This window comes from Drosophila willistoni, assembly GCF_018902025.1.
Source record: "Drosophila willistoni isolate 14030-0811.24 chromosome XR unlocalized genomic scaffold, UCI_dwil_1.1 Seg144, whole genome shotgun sequence".
NCBI lineage: Eukaryota > Metazoa > Arthropoda > Insecta > Diptera > Drosophilidae > Drosophila > Drosophila willistoni.
The window spans coordinates 2,591,253-2,615,994 of NW_025814057.1; the positions used below are offsets into that span (position 1 = coordinate 2,591,253).

At 43.6% G+C, this 24,742-nt stretch overlaps 8 protein-coding genes and 1 long non-coding RNA gene across 10 annotated transcripts in view; 5 read left to right on the forward strand and 4 right to left on the reverse strand.

The window, feature by feature from the left end:
- Positions 1-82: 82 nt before the first annotated feature.
- Positions 83-9,080, reverse strand: LOC124460724. The gene is made up of 2 exons (XM_047012218.1): positions 8,854-9,080; positions 83-1,031 (listed from the first exon to the last, which is right to left on the reverse strand). The coding sequence occupies exon 2, from the start codon at positions 995-997 to the stop codon at positions 131-133; it is 867 nt and encodes a 288-aa protein (XP_046868174.1). The 5' UTR covers positions 998-1,031; positions 8,854-9,080; the 3' UTR covers positions 83-130.
- Positions 1,141-6,309, reverse strand: LOC124460692. The gene is made up of 3 exons (XM_047012090.1): positions 6,132-6,309; positions 3,582-5,189; positions 1,141-3,101 (listed from the first exon to the last, which is right to left on the reverse strand). The coding sequence occupies exons 1-3, from the start codon at positions 6,307-6,309 to the stop codon at positions 1,141-1,143; spliced, it is 3,747 nt and encodes a 1,248-aa protein (XP_046868046.1).
- Positions 9,081-9,435: 355 nt separating the features above from the next.
- LOC6639210 (GTP-binding protein ypt4) lies at positions 9,436-10,145 on the reverse strand. Its single transcript, XM_002062358.4, has 2 exons — positions 9,966-10,145; positions 9,436-9,897 (listed from the first exon to the last, which is right to left on the reverse strand). The coding sequence occupies exons 1-2, from the start codon at positions 10,143-10,145 to the stop codon at positions 9,436-9,438; spliced, it is 642 nt and encodes a 213-aa protein (XP_002062394.3).
- Positions 10,146-10,250: 105 nt separating this feature from the next.
- On the forward strand, positions 10,251-12,144 carry LOC6639381 (retinoid-inducible serine carboxypeptidase). The gene is made up of 4 exons (XM_002062357.4): positions 10,251-10,647; positions 10,711-11,496; positions 11,560-11,745; positions 11,808-12,144. The coding sequence occupies exons 1-4, from the start codon at positions 10,587-10,589 to the stop codon at positions 12,101-12,103; spliced, it is 1,329 nt and encodes a 442-aa protein (XP_002062393.1). The 5' UTR covers positions 10,251-10,586; the 3' UTR covers positions 12,104-12,144.
- A 241-nt stretch (positions 12,145-12,385) lies between these two features.
- Positions 12,386-14,644, forward strand: LOC6639380 (retinoid-inducible serine carboxypeptidase). The gene is made up of 4 exons (XM_002062356.4): positions 12,386-12,672; positions 13,139-13,930; positions 13,989-14,174; positions 14,238-14,644. Exons 1-4 carry the CDS (start codon positions 12,609-12,611, stop codon positions 14,531-14,533), a joined length of 1,338 nt encoding a protein of 445 aa, XP_002062392.1. The 5' UTR covers positions 12,386-12,608; the 3' UTR covers positions 14,534-14,644.
- A 366-nt stretch (positions 14,645-15,010) lies between these two features.
- Positions 15,011-23,432, forward strand: LOC6639018. 2 transcript variants are annotated; one of them, XM_002062353.4, is made up of 3 exons: positions 15,011-15,189; positions 21,957-22,019; positions 22,235-23,432. In XM_002062353.4, exons 2-3 carry the CDS (start codon positions 21,985-21,987, stop codon positions 23,169-23,171), a joined length of 972 nt encoding a protein of 323 aa, XP_002062389.1. In that variant the 5' UTR covers positions 15,011-15,189; positions 21,957-21,984; the 3' UTR covers positions 23,172-23,432. The 2 variants fall into 2 exon arrangements, with proteins under 2 accessions (XP_002062389.1, XP_046868173.1); XM_047012217.1 differs by lacking the exon at positions 15,011-15,189 and adding an exon at positions 21,830-21,891.
- On the forward strand, positions 16,322-18,606 carry LOC6639379. Its single transcript, XM_023178670.2, has 2 exons — positions 16,322-16,545; positions 16,609-18,606. Exons 1-2 carry the CDS (start codon positions 16,462-16,464, stop codon positions 18,385-18,387), a joined length of 1,863 nt encoding a protein of 620 aa, XP_023034438.1. The 5' UTR covers positions 16,322-16,461; the 3' UTR covers positions 18,388-18,606.
- LOC124460725 overlaps positions 19,344-24,742 on the reverse strand; it is a 30,773-nt gene continuing 25,374 nt past the window's right edge. The window contains exon 2 of the long non-coding RNA XR_006954741.1: positions 19,344-19,796. This is a non-coding gene — a long non-coding RNA (uncharacterized LOC124460725). The remainder of the gene's footprint in view (positions 19,797-24,742) is intronic.
- Positions 20,077-21,775, forward strand: LOC6639378. Its single transcript, XM_023178689.2, has 2 exons — positions 20,077-20,802; positions 20,864-21,775. The coding sequence occupies exons 1-2, from the start codon at positions 20,383-20,385 to the stop codon at positions 21,542-21,544; spliced, it is 1,101 nt and encodes a 366-aa protein (XP_023034457.1). The 5' UTR covers positions 20,077-20,382; the 3' UTR covers positions 21,545-21,775.

The window sequence follows — 24,742 nt, forward strand, 5'->3', positions numbered from 1 at the left end:
TCGTGGGGAGAGCGATGGGCACCATCGGGAGAGCGGCGCGAGGTGAAAGCTTCCGCCTCCTTTAACCCTTGTGTTGCCCGGTTGGGCATAAACATGCTCCCCCCTTGCAGGAGTGCAAGACCCAGGCAGTTTAATGGCACGCTCCGGACAGGGTCCAGCCAAAAACTGTGCGCATCGCAATCGGCCGCCCGCCAACCCCAGGTAGACTCCCTTCTAGCATGACCTCCGTGATCACATCCGCGCCCAGGACCAGAGACACTGACGACGGTCGGTAGAACGTCTCATCCGCCAGGACGATGCCCTCAAACTTTTTGGCGATCTGTGGGTCCACCGGAGCGCTTGGAGTGCGGCAGCACAAGCCATCGACCACCTTCAGGATCGCCTCCAATCGCCATCCTTCACTGATTGGGGACCGGATCACTGCTGCCACCGCTTTCTCTGCCCCTATATTGACGGCTGTCAACTTGAAGGCCGTGGCCAATGACGTCGCCATCGACGATACCGCAGAACAAGGGTCCACCAGGGCCTTCACGTCGAAGGTTTTTCCCTCCGTCTCAATGCGCACCATCGCCGTGGGCATCAGATGCGGATTGCGGTGCTGCAGCAGTGTGGTCAAGGTCAGTTTCGGATCGGAGGCTGGCGTTGGCGCGACCCTTCGTCTGGAGGACTCGGGGGTGACTCGGCGTACGACGGAGCTTGGAGTGCGTCGACGTGGCTGTTCATGGAAGTGAAGCAGCGTGTGGTGATCCTCCTCACAGATTCGGCACTTATCACCGCTTAAGCAGCTTCCTCCGGAATGTTGGTGGGCCAGGCAATTGGCGCAGTACTTATTCGCCAGCACTGCCCTCATCCTCTTCTCCACGTTCAGCCGCAGGAAGCGACGGCATCGCTTCAGAGGATGGATTCCGCGACAGACTCGGCAACGGAAGGACTCAGTTCCTCGCGAACATCTGCGCTCCTCTTTCGATGCCTGTACTGAACGCGGTCTCGGAGCCATGGAAACGGGATCTAGGTTGACGAATATCAGGAAGCTGCCGGGACAAATAATGAAGAAAGCGGATTAATGTAGGACGATAAAACACATATTACTACTGGCAGCTCGGCCCTTCTTCCTTGGGAGGAAGGACCAAGTGCTGGACGCTACTGTAGTTTTACGTAATGGGTTTGAATTCTTTCTTCTGGAGGAAGAAAGATCAACTTTGCGACGGGACGCTTCACAATACCGCGAGCGGTAAGCAGTTCGACGACGCGGACATTGCCGTCACTGCCAGGGTGTGTCTGGTGGATTCGCCCGAGACGCCATTCATTAAATGGAAGATTGTCGTCTTTGAGTACCACCAGATCGCCCACTTCAAGATTTTTAGAAGGGAATCGCCACTTATTGCGCTTATGTAGCTCCTTCAGATACTCGTCTTTCCATCGGGTGCAGAAATGCTGACTCACGGCCTTCAGACGCTGCCACCGGTTAATGATAGACGGTACCTGATCCTTGATTTCAGGTTCCGTCACGGATAGCAATGGACCGCCAACTAGGAAATGGCCTGGGGTCAAAGCTAAAGAGTCGGTGGGGTCTTCAGACATAGGAGAAATCGGCCGCGAGTTCAAACACGCCTCTACCTTAGCCAGCAGCGTAGAGAACTCTTCAAAAGTATACCTTTGGTTGGAAGTGGCCTTGTAGAACAGAGTTTTAAAACTCTTAACTCCAGCCTCCCACAACCCTCCCATGTGTGGTGCCCCGGGAGGGATGAAATGCCAGGACAGATTCTGATGGCTGTAGTGGGATAATATTTTCTGCTGGGTAGAATTTAGGAAATCTTTTTCAAGCACTCTGGATGCACCTACGAAGTTTTTCCCGTTGTCGGACTGCACTTGCTGGGGACACCCTCGCCTCGATACAAAGCGAGCGAATGCTGCCAGAAATGCTTCGGTACTCAAATCCGAAGTTGCCTCAAGGTGAATGGCTTTGGTGGAAAAGCAAACAAAGACACACACATATCCCTTTGATATGCGGCAAGCGCGGCCGGTGAAACTCTTGATGTCGAAAGGACCTGCAAAATCTATACCGGTGGTCGTGAAAGGACGTGCGAAAGTAGTTCGCTGGGCCGGAAGGGTGCCCATTAGCTGTGATTGCAGCCTTCTTTTATAAATCACACAGACTTTGCATGAATTGACCACCGATTTTACTAGATTCCGCAGTCTTGGAATCCAGTATCTCTGTCGGATGAGACGGACTACCAGTTGGCTGCCCCCATGGAGAGAGATCTGATGCGTGAAAAGCACCAACAGCCGGGACAACGGACTTACTACTGGCAACAGAATGGGGTTACGCTCATCGTAACTAAGGGCCGCTGCTTGTTGCACGCGCCCACATGCTCGGATCACACCTGATGCGTCAATGAAAGGATTCAAATTGAGAATGGTGCTAGACGTGGGCAGAGATTTCTTCTGCTGTAGACACCGATGTTCCGTCGGAAAGTAATCACGCTGAGTGACTCGGATCAACGCCTGGAGTACTTGATTGATCTCGCTAGAGGTCACCTCCCCGGAGTAATCGTTTGGCAGTTTACGACACCTTCTGCCGAAACGGATCACATATGCTATCACTCGTAAGGCACGTGCCAGATTGGAAAAACGAGATAATATCTCGTTGGCTGGCTTAGCGATCGCGACGTGGACCTTCACTACCCGCTTCTCCAAGGCAGTGTCTAGTGGGAGTGGTGTCGCTCGCTGCCAGGACTCTTGTGGTTCCCGTAGCCATGGTGGGCCGTGCCACCACAAATCCTTGTGTACCAATTCCTGCGCACTCAGGCCGCGGCTAGGGAGATCTGCTGGGTTGTCCTCTGAACGAACGTGATTCCATGGGGCGTCATTTGTTGCCGTCACAATCTTTGCTACCCGATTTGCGACAAACGTTGTCCATGTGCAGGGTGGCTTATTTAACCACGACAGTACGACGGTGGAATCTGACCAATAAAAAGCCTCCGCATTATCAACTGGAAGTTGCGGAAGAACTGCAGCTGCCAGTTCCGCTAAAAGTGTAGCTCCGCATAATTCAAGGCGGGGCAATGAAACCGTTTTAACCGGGGCGACTCTAGATTTCGCTGCAAGAAGGCAGCATGATATGCCTTGGTCATTGCTAACGCGCACGTAAATTGCGGCACCATAAGCCCGCTGTGACGCATCGCAAAAACAATGGAATTGGATGTCGGAATTTGGGTCATGAAGAACCCATCGTGGAATTCGGATCTGGTCAAGGAAGGAGTAGCTCTTTGTAAAATCCTGCCACCTGTGATGGAGTTCACTGGGCAATTGATCATCCCACCCTAGCTCTTGTAACCAGAGCTCTTGCATAAACACCTTGGCTTGAATCACAAAGGGAGCCAGCCAGCCAGCGGGATCGAATAGCTTGGCGATCTGCCCGAGGACTTCTCGCTTAGTATAAGCTGACTTGACATCTTGGGGTGAGATGACAAAATAAAACTCATCCGTAGTCGCTTTCCATCGGATTCCCAGTGTTTTCGCTGTGCTGGCCTCTTCGATGTCGAGGAAATCAGCATTCAGTAAATGACTCTTTGGAATACAACTGAGCACGCTCTTCACATTCGATGTCCACTTGCGCAAGGGAAAGCCAGCTGAACCAAGAGCGTCTTGAAGTTCATTGACCATTGCGATTGCCGTTGTTTCATTATGAGCCCCTGCCAGGACATCATCGACATACATATAGGACTTGATAATATCGCTAGCCAAAGGAAATTTGGATTGTACATCACTTGCGAGTTGCTGAAGTACTCGGATGGCTAAGAACGGAGCACAGTTAATGCCAAACGTGACGGTATTCAGCTCGTAATCACCAAGTTGCCCCTCTTTATTTCGGAACAGGATCCTCTGAAATGGCGTGTGGATTTGATCGACCATAATTTGGCGGTACATTTTTGTGATGTCGGCATTGAAAACTACTCGGAAAAAACGCCACTTGAGAATCTGAGTAGTGAGATCGGACTGAAGTACCGGACCAGGGTAAAGTATGTCGTTGAGACTTACTCCGTTGGTGGACTTGCTAGAGGCGTTAAAAACTACCCGTACCTTTGTTGTGGTGCTGTCGGGCTTGAAAACCGCATGGTGTGGCAAATAAAAATTGTTATTAGTGCCGTCAAATGGAACCTGACGCATGTGGCCCAAGTCCAAATATTCTTGGATGACGGCGTCATACTCAGTTTTTGCCGGAATATTTTTAAGGAGTCGGCTTTCGTTTTTTAGGAACTGAGCCAATGCCCCTGGTCTGGAATGACCAAGGTTGATGTTGGTTGGATCTCGAAACGGAAGTGAGACCGTATATCTCCCCGCAACATCTCTTCTTGTGGTCTTCTGGAAATTGACCTCGCAAACAGAGTCAGAATCTTCTACCGGTTTGCCCGGTAGATCCTCCACCTCCCAAAACCTTGTGAGAAGAGTTTCAAGTCCCTCCTCTCTGCTAACTGCGACCCTCGTGGTGAACGCGGCACATGAACTGACGGGGACCCCTTGCAACGGGCCTGAAATGACCCAACCGAATCTCGTCTCTTGAGCCATTAAAGATCCGCACACTTCGGTCTGGATGCCGGAAAGAGTCACCGCTGGTATTACATCAATGCCAAGGAGTAGATCGATCTTTGCCTTTAATCTGAAGGAGGGGTCGGCTAGAGGAATATTGGGCATTCCTTCCAGTGTGGCTTGGGCTATCGTACATGACGGCAAATCATCAGCAACTTGGGACAAGACAAACGCTTCTATCTCGATCTGGACTGGAGGTCCATGCGATGACCGAATGCTTATGTGACAGACCTTCAAGGTTCTATTGACCTTTCCGTTAATGCCTGTCACTTCGGCCCTGACAGTTTGGAATGGTAACTTCATGAGTCGGAACATTCTTTCGGATATGAAATTGGCTTCAGAAGCCGGGTCTAATAGCGCCCGTGAAGCATAAGTAGTGCCCTTGTGCCAAAGGTCCACGATCGCTGTACCTAGCAACTTATCTCGTGAGGACCTTGCCTCAGAGGTAAAGTAAGTCCGGACAATATTGTGCGAACTGGGCTGAGCTGGGACCGACGTTGGATTATTCTCCGGTCGGGCGTCCTTGTGCAAGAGCGTATTGTGACGCCCCTTGCACGTGAAGCAATTGTGCTGACTCGGACAATCTTTTACTTGATGTCCTCTTGCGAAACAGTTCAGACAAAGGGACTTTTTCTTTATGTATGCCACCCTCTCTGGCACCGTCATCTGAAGGAAGCGGGGACATCGACGCACCGGGTGATTCTCCTTCATACAGAGATCACAGGATTTTGGTTTGGTGGTCACCTTGGCTTCAAATGTATTAGCCTTTCGGGTGGCTGGAATCGGATTTCGTGGAGGTTTCGATGTGGGAACCGAAATAGCCATTGCAGTTGTATTTTCCACCGCTTCGAGCGTACGGAACCGCTCAGTGAGGAAATCGTCCATCATTTGCCACTCTGGAATGGCAGTCTTGTCTCCCAGAGATTGCTCCCATAATGAAAGGGTATTCTTTGGCAATTTGATGGAACAGAAAAATACGAACATGCCTCCCCAAGTGGTTACTGGCAGGCCACAGTGCTCAAAAGCGCGAATGGATGCCTGCAGAGCATTCTGATGATCCTGTAATGCTTTTCCGGACTCATGGGAAATTTGAGGCAGGTCAAGAAGTGCTCGGAATTGGCTGTTCACGATAAGTCGCTTATTTTCGAAACGCTGTTTAAGTGCATTCCATGCCGTTTCAAAACCATCATTTGTAAGCGGGAATTTTGCTACAATGAGGTTGGCTTCACCCCTCGTTTTCGCTAGGAGATGGTACAGCTTTTCAACAGGGGAAATTCGCGAATCGCTTATGTAGATGGCTGTAAACAAGTCACGGAACGTGGGCCATTTTAAATAATCTCCCGTAAAGACTTCTGTGTCAATGGGTGGCAATCGACAGCCTCGTTCTGCTGGTGCAGAGGTAGGCGCATGACGGTTCGGAGGAGTCGGAGCAGACCTTTCATGGATAAGCTCGTTTAATCGAGCCGTGCATCGCTCGTAAACTTGATAGCATTTGTCATATTTAGCTTGGATGGCTAAATCTTCAGAGTTATCGTCTTTACCATCTATGAGTGCCTCGCATTTCTCATATTCCTGCTCGACCTTCTCCCACAACGCTTGAACTCGATCACGACGGACTTGGAGCGTAAATACGCTGACCTCGGACAGTGACGTGACGTGGTTGTCGACTTCAAACTGACTTAGTTTATCGCAAATGGAACCAAACTTCTTCAAAGCCATGGTGGAAGCAGCTAAAACCCTTTTGGTCTCGGACCGAGTGACTCTTGGGGCGGTTACCAAAATCTGTGGAAGTGGTACCAATGATTTGACCTCTTTTTGGCTTGCTCGTCGTGGCTCTGACGTGGCTTGCTGAAAGGTCGTGCTCGATGGTGCGGACTTGAGAGTTAGTGGACTAGAGAGGGTCTGAAATGCTCGGGAAGGAGGAGTAGTAGGGCTGGTACTCCTCTGGCGCTGACCTGGAGCAGCAATTGAGGATTTGCTCGGGGCTGCAGTGTTCTCAGCTGCTTTCTCGTCTTTTGACGGGCTCGTGCTCATAACCCCAGAGAGTGGCGGTTATAAAGTGGTGAGCTGGCTTGGCACGGCTTGAAAATTAGCCAAAAAGACGAACTGGAACGTTTGGGAAAAACTGGAACACTACCAAACCACTTGAAGAACGGCTTTGAAACGCCTTGAAATAGATTGAAAAAAAAACCAGAAAACGAGCTGGTACGTTTGGAATGACTTGGAACACTGCCAAAAAACCCTAGGAACGGCTTGGAACACCTTGGAATTCAAATATAACTACAAAGATGCGACTTGGAGCGGGTGGAAACACTTTGGAATTGAAATCGAACCAAAGATAAGACTTGAAACGCTTGGAAACACTTTGTAATTGGAATCTAACTCCAAAGATACGACTTGGAACGTGTGGGAATACTTTGGAATTGCAATATAACTCCAAAGATGCGACTTGGAACGTGTGGGAATACTTTGGAATTGCAATAGAACCAAAGATACGACTTGAAACGCTTGGAAACACTTTGGAATTGGAATCTAACTCCAAAGATACGACTTGGAACACGTGGGAATACTTTGGAATTGAAATATAACTCCAAAAAAATACGACTTGGAACACGTGGGAATATTTTGGACTTGAAATGTAACTCCAAAAATACGACTTGGAATACGTGGGAATACTTTGGAATTGAAATATAACTCCAAAAATACGACTTGGAACACGTGGGAATATTTTGGACTTGAAATGTAACTCCAAAAATACGACTTGGAATACGTGGGAATATTTTGGACTTGAAATGTAACTCCAAAAATACGACTTGGAGCACGTGGGAATATTTTGGAATTGAAATATAACTCCAAAAAATACGACTTGGAACGCGTGGGAATAGAATAAACAAAAACGCGGAACACAAATTTTTACCAATTAAATATTATTCGATTTTTTCCTCAACGTGACCCTTCAACCTATATACCCCACAAAGTGCCTGCCAACCTAGGGTATACAGCACAGCTACTTTTGGTCGTTTGCTTTGTGCCGGTCTTTGGCACATGAGCTTGCAGCTGTGCTGGTATACTGCAGTTAAGCGGTACTTATGTATGCTCGTATGTATGTATGTATATAGGCTGCAAGGGATAGCGGGATTTGTTCGCGGTGGTGGAAAAATATATTTGTGTGCGAAAAAATTAGAAATTTTGTGGAATGTATGTATGTATGGATATGTATATGGGAATCAATATGTAAAATTTTATGTATGGAAAAAATATGTATATGTATATGGATATGAATATATATATGTAAAATTTTATGTATGGAAAAATATGTATATATATGTATGTGTATGGATATGTATATATATATGTAAAATTTTATGTATGGAAAAATATGTATATATATGTATGTGTATGGATATGTAAAATGTTGGAGTATATATATATGTATTTAAAAATTTCTTTTTCTCTTTTTTCTTTTTTTTTAAATATGAAAATATGGAATGGCGATATGCAGAGGTGTGAATGGATCGGATTTCTTTATATAAATTAATGTTTTTTTTTTTTTTTTTTTTTTTAATATGATTTCTTTTGCTGTGTCTAACCGATATGCCCCCAACTTTATAGGGTGTCTGGTCACCAGAAATGTCTAAGTGTGGCTTTTATATGTGAGAGGGTGGTTCACTTTCGTTTTTTTTTTTAAAAATCTTTATTATTTGTATTGAAAATTTTCTTCTCTTCGTTGAAAACCACCTTTCACTGCGCGCACACTTTTCCCAGGAGTGGACTGTATTTGCACAAAACCTTTATTTTTGGATTTAATGTAGCACTGGATATGTTTGTAATTTTTGTCACATTCACACACTCTGCTTGCATATACATATATATCTTATATGTAGGAGATCACTTTTTTCGTAGGTTTGATTCACTGCATACATACATATGTGTTAATATTTTTTTGAAATTGCGAAAAAATATATATTGGAAATAGGCAAATAAAATATGGCGCCTTATATACTTGGCCTATATATGCCAAAGTGCGAGGAAAAAACTTGAAGTGGGCGAACCAATATGGCGCCTTATGTACTGGACACATATATATGTATGAAAATTTGGGGACCAAAATTTTCTCTCCTTTGAGGAGGAAAAATTTGCGCGAAAGTAATTTTTACTTGGATTAGGAGAATCAATGGCAACAATTATATGTATGTGAGTATGGGTACGGATGCTGGAGGCATGTACATGTACTCATATACCTATAATTTGCAAAAAAATTACTTAGCTTGAAATATGGATGAAATTCCACCGATGCTAGTGGTTCGAGAGGATCTTAGTATCCGGCTCGAAGGACCAAATGTATTCGTAGGGGGGTTGAATTTCCTAAGTAGGCAGCTAAATGAATTTTTTCCTTAAAATGTCTTCCTTCAAGAAATTGGGCACTGCAGCAATCTCACTTCAATGTTCTTTTTTATTCACTTGTAAGTTTGACACTAAAAACTAGCTTAATTAAGAGCAGGGCACCAAGCCCCGCTTGGAGCGAAGTGTGGGGAGTTCTTTCGTGGGGAGAGCGATGGGCACCATCGGGAGAGCGGCGCGAGGTGAAAGCTTCCGCCTCCTTTAACCCTTGTGTTGCCCGGTTGGGCATAAACAATAGTTTTTTTTTTGGTGTTCACTATTCGGGACGTTTCCTTTCAAAAAATTCAAAAATAATAACTACGTATTTACAAATCATAAAAATGTTAATAAATTAAACTTATATAAGATAAATGAACCAAACAAAAAACCTATTCAAAAAACCAAGAGCATTGAGTTCGGCTTTAATTTGTTAACTTTCTAGCCAAACTCAATGTTCCCCAACTGCTAGCAACTACAGGATGAGGCTTCCTCGTTGACACCCTCCAAATCGCTGTGCTCCTTATCGATTTGGAAGCTCTTTTGCTCCAAAGCCTGCAATTCCATTTTGGAGCGATTGGCATGGACTAGCTGCCGCGAAATATCATGAAACATCTCCTCGATGCCCTGACCCGTGCGACAGGATGTCTTGTAAGTGGCGCTAATTAGCGTGTGGCATTGCTCACAAAATGCTTCGACCTCCTCGTCACTGACCTCCGGTTCGCGGCCACCGAGGTCGGATTTATTGCCACAGATGAAGATTTTGGCATTCTCCGCATAGGTAACAATATCCAGCAAATGCTGCGACAGTGAATGAAATGAGGCGGCATTGTCCAAGGCGAACACCAATATGGCCCCTTCAGCAAATTTATAATAAGACGACGTAACTGAAGCCACACGTTCCATGCCGCCAGTGTCCCATAGTTGCAGCTGAACGTAGTTAAACGGGGAGGGAGGAGTGAGAAAGATCTAAATTATAAATTACCGTTACTACGCACCTTTATTTGTTTGTCGCCCACACTATAATCCCGATCGATGTGATCCAATCCCAGAGTGGATTTTCGGTCTGTTTCAGTCACAAAGGAGTTGTTGGCAAAGCGGCGAAACAAGGAACTCTTGCCGACACCATAATCACCGCAAAGTATTACCTTTTGTTTAGGTATGCGCACTTTGGCCATTCCTATTCCTATGCCTACAGTCTGTGTTCGACAAAGTTAATTGAATTATTATTTCGCACCTGATGGGCATCAGTGTTGCCAACTTTACCAACAAATTTTAGCCAAATGGCTGGAAAATGGCTAGCAAACAAACAAAACAAATCAAAAAACGGCTAAAAGTTTAAAGGTTATCAATTACGACATTGGCGTTAATTTATTCAATGTAACTTGAAAACTCTCAACTTTATCAGACGAATTGAGTCTTTAGAAAAGGCCAATCACATAATCCTATTCATCAGCTTAAAAGCTATCCTATCCCCATGCTTATCGATAAACATGATTCAGTTGGCGCTCGCAGCATATTTGAAAGTTGAATCTTATCTTCAGATAAGAATTTCAGTTAAAATCTAACGTCTCGACTTGGGAAACTATTAAACTGTTTCTGACAGCTGGCAGCCAAAGATGGGTAGTCCAATTCCAATGCTTGCAATCTTATTAGTGTGTTTCGCGGCCTTGGCGCATGGTAAAAACTAATTTGATTTACAATCTGTTGGAAATTTATTGACGCTATTACATAAAATCATAGGACGTCCTGGCTATGGCCCTGGTGAACAAGATTGGGGATTTGTCGATGTTCGCACCGGAGCACATATGTTCTACTGGCTTTATTATACAACGGCAAATGTTACAAATTATACGGATCGTCCTCTGGCCATTTGGTTGCAAGGCGGGCCAGGTGCCTCATCGACTGGCTATGGCAACTTTGAGGAACTGGGACCAGTAGATCTCTATGGAGATTATCGCAGTTGGACTTGGGTCAAGGACATGAATGTGCTGTTCATTGACAATCCTGTGGGCAGTGGTTTCAGCTATGTGGATAATACTGCTTATTTTACAGCTACCAATAAGGAAATCGCCTCAGATTTGGTTGAACTCATGAAAGGCTTCTACGCCAATCATCCCGAATTCGAGACAGTTCCCTTGCACATATTCTGCGAAAGTTATGGAGGTAAAATGGCTCCCGAATTCGCCTTGGAGTTGTACTATGCCGCCCAACGTGGTGAGATTGTCAGCAATTTGACGTCGGTTGCTCTTGGCGATCCATGGACATCGCCCATTGACTCTGTTCTCGCCTGGGCACCATTCCTCAAGGAGACGGGCATCGTTGACCATGATGGCTATGAGGCTATAATGGAAGCTGCCAACTTTACAGCGGAATTGGTCGAACAAGAGCGTTGGATTCAGGCCACGGCTCAGTGGGGCAACACCCAGTGGGAGGTAATGAAAGCTTCGAAGGGAGTTGATTTCTACAATGTACTGAAGGAGACGCGTGGCGATATATACCAGAGGCAGGCTCTACTGACACCAGAGGGTAAGCCAAGTGGAAATGATTTGAAAGATATCAGTTTTGAATGCAAGTTTTGCATGTTTTCAGAGCGTCTCTATCGCACCATGGTGAAGTATGATATTGACGAGGATCGGGACGCACTTCTGGCAGATTTAATGCGTGGCCCAGTGGCCGAGACTTTGGGCATTTCCTCCAATGTCATCTGGGGATCTCAGAGTGGAAGCACTTTCGATATACATAGAACTGACTTTATGAAACCTGTCATACATATTGGTAAGATAACACAATTCTGCACTTTCTCTTGGACAACTAATATCTTCTGTGTCCTTGGACAGTTAATGAATTGTTGGAGAACACTCCACTCAAGGTGGCTGTCTTCTCTGGAGGCTTGGACTTGATTTGTGCCACTCCAGGCACTGTCAATTGGATAGAAAAGTTGGACTGGAGCAGGAAGAGCGAATATCTGAATGCCTCGAGAACTGCGATCAGTGTGGATCGTATATTGGAGGGCTATCAAAAGACTGGAGGCAATTTCACCATGTTCTGGATTAACCGTTCGGGTCACATGGCTCCGGCTGATAATCCAGCTGCCATGAGGCACGTCCTGCGCACGCTCACAACCTTCGGTTGATGATATCAAGTGGCAAAATAAAAACAAAAATTAATTGCAAATGAAGAGCTATTGAATGGAAAACCAATTTAAGCCCCAGCATGATAAGATGGGCGCAATCTTTGAGTTAATTATGAACTAGCTTTGCGGTTTTTTCAATCACTAAAATTTATGAAGATGATTGTCGCAAAATAGAAATGGAAAACTGACAAATGTCATAAATAGATTGACAAAGCTACTGCGTCACGTCTTCAAGTCTATCGTTTCATCCACCAGGCAGTCCGTCCGACTGTCCGCCTGGAGGGCTATCGCATCTTTTGGGTCATAAATAGTCGATAAACCAGGCGTCAATCTGTATGCCGCCCCCACTTATAGATTAGAAATTCTGCCCACAGTTCGACTAAGAGGGTTGGACAACTTACTTTCAATGTTTGAGTCTTGGCCCACGATCAGACAGTTGTCACACTCATAGGTGGACGGTTGGGCTTACAATTAGACGAGAACAGCTTGAGAACTAGTGAAGAAAATGAGCTGCTTGCTTATCAGCATAATAGCACTCCTCGCTCTCATCGGCCACGGAGCCGTGGACGGTAAGTTGAGGAGTTGACCTCAATTCTTTTCAGACAATCCCCCCCAACCACTGGGCAAAGAGAGAAACACTTGCCTATTCCACTCACAATCTGTGTGGGCAATGGCATAAATGTAAATGCTAATTAACGAGAAAGTGTTTCGCTCACGATCCCCCATGGTGTCACTTTTGCTATCATTTCGGGTCTCTCAACTTCAACAGATTTCGACTAAGTATATAGCATTTCTTAGTTAAACAGAGTTCTTCAATGTTTTTCTGATATAATCGTATATTTAGTTTTATTACCTTAGCGTAATCGCTAAGTGGATACTTGACCAATCAGTCAGTTAGTCAATCGTAGCCATCCACTAGAAAACGCGATTCCCTAGATTAGAGTGAAGTGTTTTGTAATTAAGAAGCAACAATCTTTATCCAAGAGACACGGGCAAAACCACTTTTATCAATCATTATCAATATTATTTGATTAGCACGCACGGGCTATGGACCTGGTGAACAGGATTGGGGATTCGTCGATGTTCGGACCGGAGCTCATATGTTTTATTGGCTCTACTATACTACCGCCAATGTGACAAGTTATACAGAACGTCCTCTGGCAATTTGGCTGCAAGGTGGTCCAGGTGCCTCTTCGACTGGCTATGGCAATTTCGAGGAATTGGGACCACTGCAGCTCGATGGAAGCTATCGCGAATGGACTTGGGTCAAGGATATGAATGTTATTTTCATTGATAACCCCGTGGGCAGTGGATTCAGCTATGTCGATGGTTCCCCGTATTATACTACGACTAATAAGCAAATTGCCTTGGATTTGGTCGAGTTCATGAAGGGTTTCTACAAACTGCATCCCGAATTCAAAACCGTGCCCCTGCACATTTTCTGTGAAAGTTATGGAGGCAAAATGGCACCTGAATTCGCTTTGGAGCTCTACTATAGCATTCAACGCAAGGAGATTGAGAGCAACTTCGTATCGGTGGCCCTGGGTGATCCTTGGACTTCGCCCATTGATTCGGTTTTGTCATGGGCACCATTCCTCCTTCAATTGGGCATTGTCGATGAGTCGGGCTACGATAAAATTCATGCATCAGCCTTGAAGACCCAGGATTATGTTGACAGGGAGAAGTGGACACAGGCCACGCTACAGTGGAGTTCCACCCAGTCGGTTGTGTTGCGTGAGTCGAAGGGTGTGGATTTCTATAATGTGGAAACACCGACTCGTGGAGATCAATATGCTCTGAGGGCTTTGGATGAGCTGAGCCAAGAGGGTATGTTTTGTCTATACTGATTACTCATTTGTCCCTAAGTGATGCATTTTTGTGGCAGAACTCATGTATCGCACTCTGGTGCACTACGACATTGATGAGGATCGTGATCAGATTTTGGAGGACTTAATGCTGGGTCCTGTTACCCAAGCTCTAAACATAACCACAGGCATTAAGTGGGGTGCCCAGAGCGGTTCAACCTTTACCAAGCTAATGGCTGACTTTATGAAACCTGCTGTCCACATCGGTAAGCCAAAAATCGTACATATATGTTTTGAATGCAAATAATTTGGAATTGTGTTAATTTTAGTGGGTGAACTTCTGGCCAATACGACCGTTAAGGTCGGCGTCTTCTCGGGTGGTTTGGACTTGATTTGTGCTACTCCAGGTGCAGTTAATTGGATCGCCGATATGGAATGGCCAGGCAAGGAGGCCTATATAGCCTCACCTCGCACTGGCATCAATGTGAATCGCGTGTTGGAGGGCTATGAAAAGACTTCGGGAAATTTCAGCATGTTTTGGGTGAATCGCGCAGGACATATGGTACCTGCTGACAACCCGTCAGCCATGGCTTATATATTGCGCCATTTTACCAACTTTGGTTGATCCATTGCACATCTGCAAAAGCGAAAACAGCAAACAAACATTAAAGTTTTTTTTTTCTTATATACATACGTATTTATCGAAATCCTTATTAAATGATTATTCAAAAATTAATCTGCTATTGGGCTATACCATCAATTAGCCGTTAATCATTGTCAACATTTCCAACCAAAAATATCTTTTGACATTATCAGGTAATTAGTTAAATATTTATTGTTTAGAAATGCAAATGTGTGTTTAAACTAATTAGACACACAGCTATCTCTTCACAATGACCCATTTTAAAATATTTACATTTTGTGCTTAATTAACACCAAACCTTCAAAAAAGTCGTAGAAATATATTTTTAGCGCCAATAAATAGCGCACTTGTTTGCCCACACTGGAGTTTTAAATCAACACTACATTTTGTATATCGATATTCGATGTGATATCGATTTTTACTATTGTTAACGATAGATGTTATTTATATGTTATCGACATTTTCCCGCCAGTGTTATTGTAATAGCCAGTGTAATGAGCAAGTTGTGTAATTTTGTTAATTAAAGGTGAAATAGTTGGCCAATCGAGAACGGGAAAATGAATACAACATAGGAAAGCCGCCGCAGCCAATAAAGATATTTTGGATAGAGAAGCTTAAATAACAATTAAGTTGACCAAGTAAGTGGCCTCCAACGGCATTGCAAAAAAAAAAACACCTGTTAGAGGAATACGGACTTCAATGCCGTTGTGAAGTGTGTCAATAAAGTTTTCATCATTCTCCAGCTAAAAAAAATAAACTGCAACAACTTATTTTAAGTACTTAAGACTTTCACATGTGAAGAGTTGGGTTTTTGTTTTTAACCGTTTGTTACATCGGACGCGCATGTTTTGTAGCACAGGAGCGGCCATAAGTGCCCTGCATTGTGGCGCCCAATCGTGCTTTGTCTGTATGTGTTTGTGATTATACAGAAATATGCATATACATTACGTATGTATGTACATACATGTGTACATATTCATATGCATATAGCTAGTGGGGCTATCGCTCGATCAAAAGTTAAAGCCAGGCAAAGCAAACAACTAACAGTAATATTGTCGCCTGCGCAGTAGAAAATATCACTTCTGCCACACTCTCTCATACACGCACACACACACAGACACACCCCACACTATCGGTTGCAATGAAAATAACAACCCTCTCTCCGTGTAGCGGTCTTTTGTTTTGTTCTGCTCTCACTGACGCTGGCACTCACAAACACAAATATGCATTCATCGACACAGACAGGAACACACACACACACACATAGAGAGACATGGTTGGACACCCACACCCACCTTATCAAAATAAAAACACAGGCCGGCGCAGAAAAGCGCTCTCGCTAACGCTGCGCGCATTCGCGAGAGAGCAAAGCAGAAGCAGCTATTTTTACTATATGCACGTTCTAGTCTACGTTGGGAAATTAAGCCAAACACAACACGTGAGAGTGCGTGTGATTGCGGCAATATTCTAAACGAACTACAATCAGATAATAGGGCAAAATAGTAATTACTTGGAAAACACATAACTTTTCATTTTTTCAATATTTGCCTATTCGAAACGCTGAATCAGAGCCAGAATTTTGGGAGAATTGAAAGTAGGAAAACTGCAGAATAATGGAAATGATTGAGGCGACGTTTTGTAGCTCCCAACGCGCATAATCGTAGCCATCGCACACGGACACACAAACACATACATATAAGCACAGGCACAGCGGGAGTGAGAGTAATAGAGAGATAGAGGGAGAGGCATACAGAGGGAGGGAGAGAGAGAGAGAGAGACAGAGTACGAGAGAGAGAGAGAGAGAGGTGAAGGGTGAGTGAGCGCGCAGCAATTGTAAACTTGCCGTGTGAATTGTGAGTTTGGCGACGACATTTACCAAGGGAAAACAACGGGAACAACAACAAAGTAAAATGCGTGTCCGCGAAAAGCGAAAGCAACAGAAGGAACCAAAGGCTCCGCAGTCCAATCACAAAGACGATGATAAGAATCCAAAGGTAGTTTTATTTAAATAGCAAAATTGTAACCAACTGACTTTTCCAATTTCCGCTTGTTAATAGCTATCCGCAGATGCAGATGCAAGACCAACTGCATCTACGGCAACCACACCACCATCACCTCCAGCTGCGACGCCTTCAGCCAATGCCACAGCAACAACAACAACACCAACAGCAGCAACAACAACAGCAACGACAACAACAACAACAACAACTGCATCTGCAAGTGCAACTAGCACCTTACCCGCTGCCGAGAAGGTAGCCTTTGATAATCGCATCAAACGGAAAAATGTCCTGGCTCTAAATGAGAAGGTCGCCGCCCTGAGGGAATACGATCGTTTGCCTGTTTACAAGCATGTTGGACGCCTGTTCAATTGTAGCCCGGATCAGATTAAACGAATCGTGCAACAGCGCGAGGAGATTCTTCGCGCCTGGGAGCAACGGACCAGACGGAGCCAGGATGCCCGAACAATGGAAACGAAAACGGTGCGCGTCTCGATGCTGGGCAAGGCTGTGTACGATTGGATCAGGCGCATGATGTACTATAAGGACTTTGCGATAACCGACGGACTTATCCAGAAGATGGCACTGCAATTCAAGAGCTCCATGGGACTGAATCACTTCTTTCCGCATCAAGAGTGGTGCGACAAGTTTCGGCACACATACAAGATACCGCATAATTATACGAAGGTGCTAAAAATCGGATACACCCAAGGCTACTCCGTGCAAATCAAGGACATTGTCAAGGACGTGATGTCAGAGTGCACGCCAGAGAGCACTCACGAGGATGAGGAGGATATAGGCGAGGATGTGAGTATAGGCAGCACGGTGAGCAGTCATGTGGGAGACGACGAGGACGCCGAAGTGGATGTAGATGGCGGAGATATCAGTGAAAAGGAAGATAAGGATGAGGAGAAGGATGTTAAGCCAACACTCAGTGAGCTGAATCTGGCTCGAGCTTTCCAATCTCAATTGCCCCAATTGGTCAAGCTTCCTATACAAGCAAACACTCCTCCTGGCACATACCAGAAGGTCCTACTGGCCACTCCAATTGTTCCGCCTGCTGCAGCATCTGCTGCTGCTGTTGCCACCGGGGCCCAACCCATGACCATGACGATTATTCCATTGGCCACACTAGCACAAAGCATCACGCCGCGTACGTCAGGCACAACAGCGGCGCAATCGCACCAACAGCAGCAGCAGGAAAAATGTCCAGCGATTCCACCACCCATGGTGGACATTAAGCTGGAGAAGGAAATCAAAACCGAACCCAAGGACCCTGGGGAGGAAGCAGAGGCGGCGGCGCAGACGGAGGTGCCGGCGAAACCAGCCCCGGCACCGGCACCAGTCCAACCACCACCACCACCACAACAGGAACCTGTGGTTCGGATCAAAGAAGAAATTGAAAGCGATGACGACGAGCTCCTCGAGGACGATGCGAATGGAGGACGATCGAGTGTCAACTCACTGGCCGAAGTACTGGCAGCCAATGTGGAGAATGAGAAGGAATACATTGAGCATATGCGTCAACGTAAGGAGAGTCCGGTACCAGGAGCAAATCTGCCGCCCATGCCGCCATTGACCAAAGCCCCAGTAACAGTAACCCGACAAGCAGCCAAACGACGCCATCAGCAGCCGGATCACGATGACAATAATAATGCCGATCTCAATCAACGTGGAATTGCAGGATCAGGTGAAACGACTGTCATCAGCTGTACCCAGGCTCGCAAGTACCTGAAATTGTTGGAGGAGTTCGCCCTATACAAGGAGAACTATCGCCTGATTGGACTGATCACTCGAGCCGATGAAGTAATGCGGGAAATGGGCGACGATTTACCCTAGATAATAGTGGGAGAATAGATTCTCTAATGGGCTAGGGATTGGGGGGGGTGTTGGTTGTAATAAGTTTCAGCCAAATAGCGTGCTAGTCGTAAGTTCTTAGTCTATAGAACCCACACACACACACACACACACACACATACATACATCTCGAAGATGCAATCAATCATAGAATTAAAATCTAATTTTTGACCTAAACCAAATATATGAAACCAAAATGCAGTTCTGCGTCATTGCTATAATCTCGATGTGAAATCAGTTGTCATATAAATTATGTATGTATATATAGTATATATGTACCTATATATATTTGTACATATGTCTAGCTATCACCTAGTAGTCATTCATGGCCAGCAAAAAAAAGTCATCTAAATATACGCGCTGGTTTCTAGTGCGCATGTCTGCCCTTAGTTCTTGGCCGGGCTAGACTTCTCTCTCTCACTAACTCTCTTTCGCTCTCCTGTCTCTCTCTTCCGCTCTCTCTCTCTCTCTCTGCGTGTGTGTGTGGTGCACTCTCTCCACGGACGGAGTGGCTGGCTATTAACTCACCAACACACACACTCACACACACATCATCGTCATGCATCGGGGTGTGTGTGTGCGAACACCCACTTATTGTGGGTGGCATGTTTGGCGCATGCCGTTTTATAAACTGTGAAGTCAAATTATATATATTCATACATGTATATATGTATGTACATACATGCAGACAAATGTGCATATGTATGTATGTATGTACAATTGGTTATAATAATGAGAACGAATGACGACAGAATTCATGTCTTTCGTCAATCATTTTAACAATTTTCCCTTTATGTTAAACAAACGTTGTGTTTTTTTTTCTTGTCTTTTGGGCAACTATTAACTATTTCAGTCGAGACCAGTTAATAGTTGAGAACAACTGAAAAACGAAAAACAGAAATGTGTAAACAACACTCAAACAAACAAAAAACATGTCGTCAATCATTGTAATGATTATTATTTTTTTGTAGATTTATTATATACAGAAATGTCTATAAATATGTGTATGTTTATAAAGAATAACTGAGTACAACAAATTGTTAGCCAGATAACAATTATAATTAATGCTTATCATCTGTGGGATGTATTGTAAAATTCAGATATATTAATATTGCTGTTCCGCTGCTTGCAGTGAGTTAGTCTAGTCAATGCGCATGTCTGCCCTTAGTTGATGCCAGCTCTTGGTCTCGTTTAATCTGAATGATGACGATGCATGTTTCTCCTCACCCACCACAAGCAGAACGTGTGGAGTGGATGGATGGATGGATGGTTGAATTGTGAGTGCATGGCAAAATGTTGTTGCAACTGACAACACACACTGGTAGGCGGCTGGGTGGGTGGGTGTTGATAGGGTTGATTGTAAAATGAGATTTCTGGTGCATTGGTTGAAGCTGAAATAATATGAACAATTGTTTTTATTACAAACATATTTCAAATATTTTTATAGGGAAAAAAGAAATGTTGTAGAAAATTTGTATACACAAATGTACATGCATATGTACATACATACATACATACATGTGTATATATCACATTTTGTATATTCAACAATTTATGAAGAGACGTTCGGTTTGTCAGTTGATTGATTGAATTGAGTAGACCGGGTACATACATACGAAATACGTATATGTATGTATATACATACTATATGTATACATTTGTACTCACTGTCGAACAATGCCAGCACAAAACTAATCAATCATTCAATCGAATGCGCTCACACCACACACACACACACACACACACACACACATGGTTGGTACACGTCTACATCTACAATACATCAGGTTTTCAGTTCATGATTGTCGTTTGCCGGGTGAGGTTGCCTTTTGCCTGTCTCACAATCACTCCCAGATCCCAGACCCCTCGTTCCAAGTCCAATCAATTTTGCTTGTTTTCTGACGCTGACGCCGCTGCTGCTGCTGCTGCCGCTGTTGCCTGAGAAGAAGAGAGAGAGTGAGATAGGGAGAGACCGGCATGGCGTATACTCATTCCATCCGAGATTCAGAACGCTTTAGTATACGCAAATTTTGGCGTGAATTTTTGGCGGTCTATCAGCAAATGCCGGAACTATGGGATGTCGATCATGCCAATTATCGAAATAAGGAATTAAAGAATAAGGCCTACAATATTCTAGAGGTTAAGCTAAGAGAAGTCCAGCCGAATGCCACACGGAGCGATGTCGGACGTCGCATTAATATATTCCGCACGAATTATAGACGTGAACAGTTGCGTCTGATGAAACAAAAGGAATTGGGATTGCATGGGGATCTATGTAAACCATCGCTTTGGTTTTACCACGACATGGAATTCCTTTCCCATGGACAAGCGACATTCCAACATAAGGCGAAACGAGGTCGTGCCAAAGCTAAGGCAAATTTCGATTCTACCAAAGATGTAAGTATGGATGTACATTCTACATTCGAGTCTGTCTCAATGTCTGTTTTTATTTTTCTAGAATACATTGGATGCAATGAGTCACTGGAGCGCCAAGGATATAGCACTAAATAGTCCGAATCCTCAGTCGGAAGATAGTTCCCTGCTTAGTCCAAAAATCGAGATTATAGAGGACGATGTAGAGAAAGAGGAGTTTATGCAAATTGATATAAATCAGAATGATGGTAATGGCTCGTCCAGCTGTGTGATACAACACGATGGATCAGGATCAGACAACGCAATGACCCCATTTAACGAGGCTAAATCCTGGAATATTCCATGTGAAGCTCATAAGCAGCCGAGCAGTAACTGCACCGCAAGAGAAACAAAAGCAAACAATTGTACCGAACAGCCAAAGTCCCTACCAGATGATAATTTCCTAGTCTGTCCAAAAATGGAAATTTTGGAGCAAGATGATGGTGTCGTCGCAAAGGCATCATTGCCACCTGGTGGCACCACAACGATGACTGTGATAAAAGGAACAACAGATTCAAATAGTGCATCTATCAATGGCAATCCGGGGACACTTTTAAGCGAGGCTTCAGAAATTCTAGCTAAATCCTGGGCTATTCAATACGAAGAAATGGCTCCAACGCAACGGATATTAGCCCGTAAAGCTATAGCTGATATTCTTTTTGAAGGATGCATGGGTAATCTGCGCATAAATCGTGGTGAACAGCGGAATACCGTAGACAACCACTAAGAGTCTTAATAACTAAATAAGTAATTCGATTAGCTATGCAAATTTGCAAAAATATACTAAAACGTATCTCATAAGACCCTGGACCTTCTTTATCAAAATAACGTTAAGTTTCTTCTGCTTGGTTTACAAATATTAGAAAATTTAAATAAAGTTTTAAACTTGCCGCTCATCTGGGCTATCGATATTTCGCAATTCGATCAGCATCCCATTATAGGCGTTACACTATCGATTGTCAGTGATAAGTTATCGTTTATCGGCAACAACGAAGGAAACACATTTCGTTGCTTAATTCCACAATAATTCTTTCATTTTCTCCTCTCATGATTATTTTTAACTGTGCATTGCAGGCGAGTGCCTTTTAATTAGTATTTGTTTAGAATTTAACTAATGAATTTCTTAATTTCTATTACAGTTTCCGTTGAATCGCCGCCGTTAGAGTGATGCAGAAGTGTAGCGAATTGACAAGCAATTTGGAGTGAGTTTTTGTTGATTGTCTTTCATTGAAAACATTGTTACGCACAAGTAATCAATCGTTGCTAATTCAAAACAGTTGTTACATATTTGGGCAATTGCATATCTGTTGGGCATCGAATTACATGCTTCTATATCAAAGCTAAAACGAATACTTGTGTGTTATAATGTTTTTCCAAGTGCTAAATAAAGTTATTAATTATTATTCCTTTTCTCCAGAGTATGGCAATCCTTGAGTCGCTACGGTCTACCTGCATTAAAAGTTAAGAAAGGTCCAGAAGGCCATCAATTGGTGGAAACTTGCCATGATCAGCTGAAGAAGGTGTTACCCGCCGATACATATGAAAAACTAATGGCCTGGGTAACTCGCTGGCTAAAGAGCCTGGATGAAAAGGATGCCAAGACCCGTACCAAAGCAAACGAAATTAAAACGCTACCAGAACTGCCATTAACTGCATTGTCGAGGCCAAAGAGCGGCAAGGACACTGCGAAAAAAGACAGCTCCGTCGTTGATCTGTGCATCGAGGATGACACACAAGAAATACAAACTCGAAATTCGGCTGATGTCATAATTTTAGGAGACAATTCTTATGAAAATTCAGAAAATGGGTCCAAAAATAAAGCTGTTTTCACAAAGGAAAAAGATCATGTTGGTGCTGATGACCAAACTTCTAAATTGACCACTGACGGAAGTCCGGAATATTCAGTACGAGCGACATCAAAAACTTATTTAACCCCAAAAAAACCTAAAGTACAAAAAGCTCTCATACGTGTTCGGACTGATCTGAAAGCCATTGTAAATTCATCAATAGAAGAAAGCCAGAAAATACTACGTCCACTGGCGCCCAAACGAAAACTGTGCCCTGAGCAGCCTAAGAAACCATGTGATTCGACAACCGAAGAAAGTTGCCCCAAAAAACACAAATTGAGCAAAGACTTAGCCACACTGCTTCAAGAGAGCATTGACGAAGCATCTCCAGATACCACATCATCAACAATAGCGAATCCTTCTGATCCGAATCCGAATCCTGTGCTAGGCTTGAACCATATTTTGGGTCTATTAGACTGCGTGGAAAGTTATGCCACATGGCAGCATAACCTGGATGCCATCGCGCTACTGGTGCAACTTCGCGATTGCTTACAGGATAGCAATTAATTGTACAAAACACAATGTGGCGAACATGGCATAAGACATTGAAATTATTTATTTGTTAAATCAATTTCCTGCCTACCCCGGTTGTTTTCTGCTTACTAGTTCACGACAATAATATTGATTTTCAATTTCTACTTATTCCTCAACAAATTATTTTTATATTTATTTCAATAGTTCTTATTTTATATTTTTTATACATATTTTATACTAAAATATATTTCTACATCATATTACGTAAGTTGTATTAAAGAATAGTAAATAATATTTAATGAAAAACGTCGTTTGGGTCTGGGAAATATTTGCCAGTGGAAGGGTGCGGGACATGCAGTTTTTAGAAAGGTCCTTATTTTAGTATCAGTTGAAGCTGGTCATCAAGGACAACCATCTGATCAAAGCACTTCCTGAAAGTTAAAGATTTGTGGTTTTCTTTGACCAAATTTTTTTGAAGGATATTGATAATACTTAAATGCAGATTGGTAGTTCTTGTTCTTGATGCTGGCCAAAGGACATCCCGATCAACCTTAAAATAACCGGAGTTGGGGGCGGTTTAGAAAATAGAAAACTTTGTGACGCATAATTTTAGGGTGAATAATATGAATCTTTAAAAAGTGTTGCCTACTAATTGGGGGTGAAAAAATGGAATATTAAAAAATTTCGAATATCCTTTGGAGGTTTCGGATGTAAGTTTTCTCAAACGAAACCTTACATCAAGGTCCTACGGCAGGATTGGTGCACTCTAGAGCTAAAAAACAAAAAAAGGATACTTTTCTCGATGCCATATCTCCGCAGGACATTGACCGATTTTGACAGGAATACCTTTTTTTGGAGACTTCAGGATCAGGACTACCGATCTGCATTCAAGGATATTCAATATCCTGCCAAAAATATTACTCGAATTTTTGTAAGGGGTTTAGTCAGAAAAATGGCCAAAAATCGCAAAAAAAACATAAATGTCCTTATAACTCAGCCATTACAAGGACGACGAGGATGTCCTTTGGTGAGATGATAGTCCTTGATGACCCGCTTCGACTGACATTTACAGATCCTGGAAAGTCCTTCAGGAAACTGAGATAAAATGACTTTTCTGTTTGACGAAAAAAGGCAAATATCTCGCGAGTCCTGTGAAGGATCAGGACGAAAGTGGTGTCATAAGACTCCAACCATCAAGGTCTATCTCCGGTGTAAAGGACATCTCAGTAGTCCTGTGGAGACCTGAGATATTAAGGATTTTATGGTTTTGGTCCAGTTTTTTGGCTACTTGGTTCAATTTGGAACTTGGAAAAAATTACAAGTCCAAAAAGCAGTCGTTATTGTTGTTGTTGTTGTAATTGTTGTTGTTGTAATTTTTGTTGTTGTAATTTTTGTTGTTGTAATTTTTGTTGTTGTAATTTTTGTTGTTGTTGTTGTAATTGTTGTTGTTGTAATTTTTGTTGTTGTTGTAATTTTTGTTATTGTTGTTGTTGTAATTTTTGTTGTTGTTGTTGTAATTGTTGTTGTTGTTGTTGTAATTTTTGTTGTTGTTGTTGTTGTAATTTTTGTTGTTGTTGTTGTAATTGTTGTTGTTGTTGTTGTAA